Genomic DNA, 9,494 nt, shown 5'->3' with positions numbered 1-9,494 from the left:
AGAAAAAATAAAGTCACACTATTGAGAAAAGAGAGAGGCAGCGCGACGTGTAATGTATGTAAAGAGCTCGACTAAGACGGCTCCATAGGCTAGTAGTAACTTGTCGCGTTGCCTTAACACGAGATCGTTTACACAAACGCACACGCGTAAAAGACCGAGCATGTGGTCATGTAAACGGCTGGCGTAAAGGCGCGAAAATGACGGCGAACGAGACTGAAGCTAGTGCAGCCGTTGGCTTCCGCAAATGGTGTTATCTGCGCGAGAATACGGTTCTTTAGATTTTTACGGTTATACGCGTACGTGCCTGAGCTAGTTATCGGACTTCCTACGCGATGTATCGACACGCCGAGACTCGCGCGACGTACAATGTTGTGCCGCTCTTATGAATAAAAATCATATTTAAAATCTATTTAAGATATCGATCTAAAATTTTGCATGCATAAATTATACATCGAAAACTGTATTTTTCTTATAGTTATAGTTATAGTGGCCAAATTTGGAATAATTAAGACAGTGAGGGAGAGAAGGGAGTATATATCAATTGCAGAAAAAAGTGAACTCGCTAGAGTCCGTGTCCGACAGTTACATTCTAGCTGTAGTTTTTCACTTCTAATTCGCTTAGACACACATTTACTCAGAAAGTCTATTTTTTCTCGTACAAATAATACTTCAAACTTATAATGCATACCAACATTAACACAATGTAACTCAATCTACGTGACATAACTAAACATTTCTGTTCTTTTTATGGAATTTAGTAATTTGAAATATATTGCGTATATGAAAAGTATCAAAACATATAAGAACCAATATTAGCTTATTAGAAGATTAATGTATAAGTATTCTTAAACTATGAATTCAATTGTCTAGTATTAATTTACTGTGAAGGATATGAGCTTCTAATATAGGTAGGAGTTCCCTCACACGATAGTTCTTTTGATTAGCCACAATCTTTCTGAAACTGTTAGAACGGTATTTGATAAAGAATTTGTGTTATTTATGTGTTTTATTATATTTCAGATACTATATTTTTAGCTTGCAACAAGAAAATTTTTCTATGTTACGTTTCATAAAACGGCTTTTTTCCATGAAAACAGGCTCTTGGCAACACTGTGCGAAGGTCGCGCGTGGGAAACGAGAGCGACGCGTCCGGATCGTCAAAGGATATATTTTTCGTTAACTCGGTGAATTTTTCAGATCTTCGCGCGTCGAGCTTTATCGATGACAGAGATAGAACGTTTCCGTGCGAATCGATCGTCTTCTCATTCGATGAGAATCGAAGTGTAATTCGATCGCTACTCCGACGCTTTCGACACACGGCGATATCGGGAGCTTTATGTGAAACTTAAGTCGGTGTGAGATATAACTGGTATTACGGTGGAACGGAGAATTCCGTTGTATGTTGTCATTTTCATGTTACACAAATGGCAGGAAGTTAAGAGCGATTTGCCATCGAAGCACGTAACTACACGGGATAATAAATTCGAGTGTTTCGTGCTGCCGCGGATAATCCAACGGGTTCATGAAAAGTCATTGCGATAGCGAGACGAGCGGACCGCGACGAGCTATGACACGCATTGGTTTTGAAGTGACTTCCTACTCTAGTTCACAATACCTATACGTTCGATCGATCCACGTTGTAATTTCGTGATACTAGTTCGCCAATGCTATCGCGACGGAAGTTTCTCCGGTCGCGTGTAATTGAAAGTACATATATATTAAAATGTGTACAGAGTTGGTGTTGATTGTCTTGATTTATCGTCAACAAACTAATATTATACACACGGAGAAAACACCAAGGATGTCCCTCAATCATAGTATTTGTTATGCAAACCACAACAAAGAGATAACAATTTTCCTTTGATTAAAGCAACTATATATGTATGTGAGCACATACTAACTGAACATTATGTTTTATAAGAACTGTAACTGAGAACTTTATAAATGGGCATGTAACAACTTTCAGCGCCATATTCAATTTGAAATCATAAATTTTCTCTCTAACCGTAGAATATATATGGAGGCAGCAACAATAGCAGATTTCTCTATGAATAAGCGTGCGCACGCACGTAACGTACACACGTTACGTATGTACTGTGTGTAAACAATCGTCTGTCAGAATTTAGAACAAACTATCAGACGGTATGAAAATATTTATTAACGTATTTTTGCCTTGTTAACATGATTGCTATTATTTGAAAGATTGTCTCTATATTTACCTCGTTTTTTGTCTTTTTTTTACATAATCGTATAAATAAAATAATTTGATAATGTAGATATGAAAAAAATATTTTTGCCATCACGTATATGTAACGCTAATAACGAAAGTGTTAAATTAATATCGTGTTATTTACTATGGAAATAAAAGGCGATTTATGAGCGCTTAAATATATATACACATATCTCAGTATTAATATGAAAATATTTTTTTATGTTTTAAAGATATACAGGACGGATAGATGCATTTTTCAGGGATTATTTCTTGCGGTATTCCTTGTAGATGCTTCTACATACAATTTGTTAGGTAAATATTGCTTGCTTCCGAAGTAAGATGTTGCTTCAACGAGAACTTGATAGTGCACCTTTTTCATATGCGGCCATGCGTGCAGCATATATAAATAAAGTTTTCGTTTAAGAGACCACAGAACTTTGTTACACGTCTTGTCTGGCCTTGCATTTCAGCGATGTGAATTTCGCGAGCATATAAAATAAGTTCCAAATAATATTTTAGATAAAAGTTACTTATAAGCGTACGTCTCGAATCGAATCACAAAGATCGCGCGCCGGCAGTATACGCATAATATAAAATAGAAATGGAAATGTATGTATAAGTTACGAGTTACGTTGAGTGAATTTGGAGGAACACCGGATTCCATATATTCTCAGTGCGCCCGTCATATGTATGAAAGGTGAGAGTAACAAAGACGAGCGTTATTCAAATATCACGTTCGCAGCATTGAGGAAACTCCCCTCGACTTTGTATGGTGCGCGTATATTGTTAGAGAATAAGTATTATAAAAATCCGCTCAACACACACACACGATTTAAAATAGCGTTTAAAGTGCATGAATAAAAAGCCCGACGCATCTTCTGAAAAATATATAAATATCTCATTCAAAGGTCGAATAAAGCGCGCTTTATTTTTATTAGATGTCACAATCGGCCTACACCTTGTTTATTGAAACGTATCGATCCTCCCGTGATATCGCGAATGCAAAGATTGAAAACGGCGAAGAAAATTGATAAACTCAATACCTGTAACCTGTATTAATAATTGCCGAAGGTTTGAAGCTAATCATCTCCGTCGAATTGTTGTAATGTTTATATAACGTGCACAATGCATGCGTGAGTCGCGATTCAAACACGATTATTCGCCGGATTAGCGTAGCGTAAAATTTATTTCCAAAATATAAAGCAACATGGCTCGCTTCAATGCGATCTTATGCAAAATTAAACATGACGCAAATCCGGATAACCGTCGAAAGGAACGTAAAACAAATAAAAAATCTACTCGGCTAATTCTCTCAAGGGATTAATTATAAGTACTGCGCCACGACGAAAACAGCGCGCGCGACTAATGGATTACTTAGAGTCACGTTGTATTTTACCATGAATCTTGAATATAAGCCATTTCCGCGCGAGAACAGAAATAAGAGCCGCTTTTTCGTAATACTCATGTAATAATAAACGTTAAGAATTATTATTTGCAATACAAACAAGTGAATATGGCTTGGTTAGAGAAAGGAAAGGAACGAGTCTTATTCGAGTCGAAATTTTCCTTATACATTAATTTTGTAAAATTTCTAAAATTTAAAGGACTATAATGGAGAGTCTCGGGATATAACACTCTACAGACTATTGTACTACTTTGATTCTATGAATATTTACTATCTGTCTCAAAGGACACTAGTCTGTACAGTAGTATCATATTTCGAGATTTTTTTATTAATTTTCCAAGTTCGATAAAACTTACACGGTAAAAGTATCAACACGACTCAGGTAGGCTTCGCATTTCCCCAGAATACCGAATCATACAGAGATCTCTGAGCCAATATGAATATTTAAACCTTTTGATACGAAATATACGCCGTGAATGGCTTAAGTAGAAAACGTTTCTCTCTATAGATATTGTCGAAAAACAGGAATATTCAGATAATTACGTATAAATGTATTTTGGAGGTGCATCCCATCAGAAATAATAGAATAAAATTGGGAGGCGTAATAACTTTCATAAGCTTCCTACATAGAGAATACGACGAATACGACGTTTACTTACAAGCGTCCGTAGCGTCGAAATGATCAGAGAATAGCAAACAGTTGTCACAATGATATCGCGCTTTCGCGATGTATACTGGCGACAAAGATCAATCTCGCTTCTTTGATTTTCTCGACATATCGACAAGGCGCGTGATACACTGCTGATACGACGCCATGAAACAAGTCAGACGATGTTTCAATGGTGTGTATCCGATAGCAGCCGGGAAGGATAATAATAATGTGTATGCTACTTTAATAACGACGCGCGGCGAACAGGCATGTTATCCCTGGCTGGTTTATATACGCCGTCAAGACGATAAATTTTGCTTACGGCAACGCCTTACATCGTGCGACGCTGCAGCGTCGACTAAAAGGACTTTCAGGATATTCAGGATACCTCCGAGTATCCTCGCGAGTGCCATGATTCTAGTCGATAAACCAGGTCTTTGTTTCGACTTAATGCAAGCGCTATGTCTTTCGCAGACGGTGCCCAATCCTCAACCCATTATTTAGTCTGTCCATTCTTCCTTTAAGTGCCAAAAAATTTCAGAATCGATTTTTCGCGTTTAACTTTGATGATAGTGACGATTAATCGAGCGTCTACGAAGATTTTTACATCCCAGCTGTTTCTCTTGTGCGGTATTTTCAACACCGAAATAAACTAACGATTAAATCTCGTTTCGGAAATGAGCAATTTATTAGTGCCTCCTAAACATTTTGCGACTCCCTGTAAACGTAAAACTGAAATCGTGGTGTTTTCAGAAATAAATCATTCATGACGCGCGGAGAACCGTGAGATTAATGAGAGTGAGACGTTTTTTAACTTTAGTGGAATTTCTTACGGGCATGTGCGACGCGGCATCGTTTCATTACACGAGGGACTTTTCCGCCCTGTAAGTTTTAGTACAAATTGCGCGTTCTTGCGTCGACGTGGATTACGGAAATGCAAATGAAATTACGATTAAGCAGTTTATCCGTAAAACATACAAGTCGCGCAGAAAGTATATGAAACATATTAAAGTAAATATATCGCGTACTCTTACATAAAACAATTAATACTGACCTTTCTTAGAGGCGTGGAAGGAATCATCTTTCGGCACGTATTGGATATCGTACTCCAGCGTGGTCTTCGGCAGAATAATTTTCTCCTTGTTGATCTTGTAAACGGCGTACTTGAAGGCCAGCTCCGTGCTGCTATCCTTTTGGTCATGAGTGAATATAGCACCTGAAAGTAAGCAGGATCATGATCGCGTTAATCCTTAAAGTGGAACAGCGAACGCTATCCCGTTACGCTAATAATACTCCCGAACGATCAAAGTTTGTCCATCTATGCTAATAAACTATAAGCTCCGAACTAAACCGAATCTCCTGTACACGCTTTTAATATCATCTGTGCGTTAAACTGGCCCTTCACGAAATAGTTTTTCTTTTCAACTCTATTCTATAATGTTGTTAATATTATATCTCGTAAGTATGTTTCATTTCTGCCTTCGTCAATTTGATAAAAAATCTTTCTCGATTTAATAAAATTTTATTGAAAGACACTCAATTTTATCAGAGGGAATATTTGTTTGTGCTATGTTATCAAATAGTAAGAAAAATGTCAAATGAAATTAATGATGATTAATATAAATATTTTTTTTAATGCTAATGAAACACAGTTCTCGATTATTATCAAGTTTTGCTACACAATCTCTAACACCGTAGATTTAAACTGTAGAACTAGATTCGTCGAGTTATATGTACACGACAAATTAATTTATCGACTGTTGATTAATATTACATAAAAGATTACATTAAAAGATTAAAAAAATGCTGTGTCTGCGAAAATGTATATATGTATATATAATATATATATATATATATATATATATATATATATATATATATATACACAAATACATATATATTAAAAGAAAATATTTAAAGAATGATAAATATTTATCCAATGTGTACTTACAATAACGTATGATTTGTGCCAATATACATATTTTTGCATTGAAAAAATATTTCACATAAATCAGAAAATATACAGGCTATGATTTAGTGAATAACGAAATCGTATATTATTTATATTATGTTGTCTCTCAAATAAATCAAGATTGCTTAAAATGCAAGAAATATAAAAACTGATTATTAATAATAATTTATCAATCTCTTTTTTAAAAAATCGTTGTTTTTCACAAGAAGCAAAAGTAATAAAAATTTATTAATAAATTTATAACATATTTACTTGTATTAATATACATATTTTTACATTAAGAAAAAATTTCTTTAAAATAATGAAATACATATTTTTTTTAAATTACATTTTTTCGCTTTTTCATAAAACCAATTTATTTCATTCTATTCAGTTTATTCTATTTAAACAAAAGAATTTAAATATATATACACATGCATACACACGTATATTATTAGTACCCACATTCACCAAAAATAAATATTTATTATTTTTTAGATATTTTTTCTCAGTGTATGTCATACATATGGGACAACATTGCATTTTATACATGGCCAGCAGTATATATTTTCGCGTGAAATATGTATTGAATTTTTTTTCAAGACATTATAAAAGATAGATTATCATCGATCGTACTTGACCGCTGTCGTAACATTGGTAATAGTAGCAACTATGAAAAAATAGAAGTTCTCGACGATTAAGAACGTTACGGTTAATGTATGCATTAAGAAATCGTTGTCGTTGTACACGCTCGTCGCGTTCTTGAATGAAGCCCATTTTAATTATACCTATTCGTTGACTGACACCGGTCATACAGCTGCCAGCTATCAATAGTGTGTCAGAAGTCGTCTCGCGGCAGAATTTTTCAAAGAAGTCTCGCGCTTGAAAGTCTCAGGAATGCACATTCAATTCATCGAACAATTTTAAAGAGTGACTCTAGACATACACGTTCCCATTATTGCTAACTAGTCCGTCCTTTGAGAAGAGAGAACATTTAAAAAAAAGATGCTGTACATTGAAAGGGATTAATTTTCTCTTTCGGTATTGAGGCTCTCCACGCGGAATGCCCGGGGTCGTTTACGGAAACTAACGGACGTCCTTCGGCGCGATAAAAAGCGACAGGATGCTTTCCTGACCTAGCACTAGAGGCGATTTTACGGTTAAACGCGAGAGAAGCGATGACCAGCTTTGCCGATTAACATCCGGCCCGACGAATGACCACTCTTTATGAAAAACTTGATGAAAGCTGCCCGCGGATACCCGATTAGCAGCATATGCCTCACTGGCCATGGTTAGAAGATATTTCAGTTCAATGAGTTTACACTGTTCAATGACGCAAGTAAGAAAAGTGTAGTTTGCGCTAATTGCTGTATTGTTACTGCCATTGAAGTCTGAGCACATTAAAATTATACTTTATATTTAAACAATTTAAACAATAGAATTTTAACTTACAGTGCCGTTTTTCATAGTCTATATAAATCACAATTTAGTGGACGACGAGGTCGTATGTTACTTAAATTAGTTTGCTTCTTAAATAAGTCAGGATTACTTAAAATGCAAATAAATATGAAAACTTATAAAGCAATTTATCAGCACCTTTTTAACATATTTTTTATTTTATACATATAAATACGCAATGTTTAGACTGAACAGTTATACATAGTACTCAGATGTGCACAGTAGTAAGGTGATGTCCCGATTTTTCACCCTTTATCCTGAATTTTTTCGAGTCCTATTCGGGACACCGATTTGTTATCATTTTCAATGATTGTCAAATAATTTTCGAATCTATTTACTCCCCTTCTCCCTTTTCACACATTTATAAAGTGTCTCGAATTTAGGGCTGGGAAATCTGGTCACCTTATATATACCGCGAGAAGATTACTTACAAATGATGTCTTCACGATATGCCCCGGCGATCGCACATTGCTATTCTCGACACTGCCGATTATTTCCGTGCGACACTTACTTTTGACGGTTAAAGACAGTTAAAAACGTATAAAATGCGGAGCGATATCGATCGATGTATCCACGGCGGTTGTTCGATGCAGAAAGATCGAGAATCAAGATAGTCGCGCGATTGTTGAATAGCGATGAAAATATACGTCAATATGTGAACGGCGCCGCGGCCAAAAAGAACGCGCTCTATGAGATACTTCTCTCTCCATATCCCCTTTCCTAACAAGTTGACGCAACCGCCCAAATATTCCGCATCTCTCTCTCTTTCTCTCTGATTGTCATCGCATTTCTAATTTCCGTTCAATAAATCCGACGATCGCCCGATTCTATTGCTACTTGAGCGAGTCGATGTTATTAGCAAATGTAAGGAACGTCGGCGCGACACGTCGCGACAAGCACCGGCATATTACGCGAGGAGAAACGAGAATATTACTTACAAATGACGTCTTCACGCTACGTTCCGTCAATCGCACATCGCTATTCTCGACATTCCCGAGACTTATTAATGCGCAAAATGCACTTTCAACGGATAAAAGATGCGAGAAACGTGGAGCGATGTGGATCGATGTGTGTCCATGGCTGCTGCTTGGCGCGAAAAGATCGAGCATTTCACGCGATTCATTACCAACGCCTAGATTGAATAACCACGATGACAACCTCGTAGTGCGAAACGAACGCGATTGGTCTAGAGTGGTTAGTAACTCGAGCAAGTGTATCCGCCGTACAGATCGCGTCGTTGTAGACGCGCGACCTCGTTCGCATCGCTGGCGCATTCACATTCATGCACTTTTGGCACTTTCGGCGCGCTAATGAACTTTTGGTGTACGTGATTGACAGCGCGCGCGTCTGCGATCTTTTCATGCCGAGCAACTGCCATGAATACAACGCTCCGTATTCTATATATCTTTCGCTTGTGTCCTGTGAAATAAGAATGCCGAAAACAACAACGTGCGGTCGTCAGAACATCGTAAGTACATTATTACGGAGTAATCTCCTCCCTTCTCGACATATACAGCTAAGGTGACCAAACGTCTCGATTTTTCACCCTTTGTCCCGAATTTTTTCGAGTGCTATTCGGGACACCGATTTGTCATCATTTTCAATGATTGTCAAATAATTTTTGGATCTTTTTATCCCCCTCTTCCCGCCCGCCGCTTCACATATTTATAAAGTGTCCCGAAATCAGAGCTGGGAAATCTGCTCACCTTAATAGTAGAAAAATGAAACATAACATAAAGCTATGCAGTTGTGTGTGATAATAATATGTTAATTACGCAATTTTAAGAACATTTACTTATATATATATATATATATATAT

General features: G+C 36.6%; 1 protein-coding gene across 8 annotated transcripts in view; it reads right to left on the bottom strand.

Annotated features, from left to right (window-relative positions):
• Positions 1 to 9,494, bottom strand: part of LOC116851573 (glutamate receptor ionotropic, kainate 2-like) — a 173,157-nt gene that overhangs the window by 124,755 nt on the left and 38,908 nt on the right. For all 8 annotated transcript variants that reach the window (XR_004379615.1, XR_004379614.1, XM_032831127.1 and 5 more), the window contains one exon: positions 5,321 to 5,482. Coding sequence is in view for 6 of the 8 variants with exons in the window: in XM_032831127.1 (XP_032687018.1) it covers positions 5,321 to 5,482 (162 nt within the window). In the remaining 2 variants the exon portion in view is untranslated. The remainder of the gene's footprint in view (positions 1 to 5,320; positions 5,483 to 9,494) is intronic.

The sequence above is a fragment of the Odontomachus brunneus genome, unplaced genomic scaffold, assembly GCF_010583005.1.
Source record: "Odontomachus brunneus isolate Ranch 3 - 2012 unplaced genomic scaffold, Obru_v1 Obru_scaffold_178, whole genome shotgun sequence".
In the NCBI taxonomy this organism is placed as follows: Eukaryota; Metazoa; Arthropoda; class Insecta; order Hymenoptera; family Formicidae; genus Odontomachus; species Odontomachus brunneus.
This window is presented reverse-complemented; position numbering and strand designations above follow the sequence as displayed.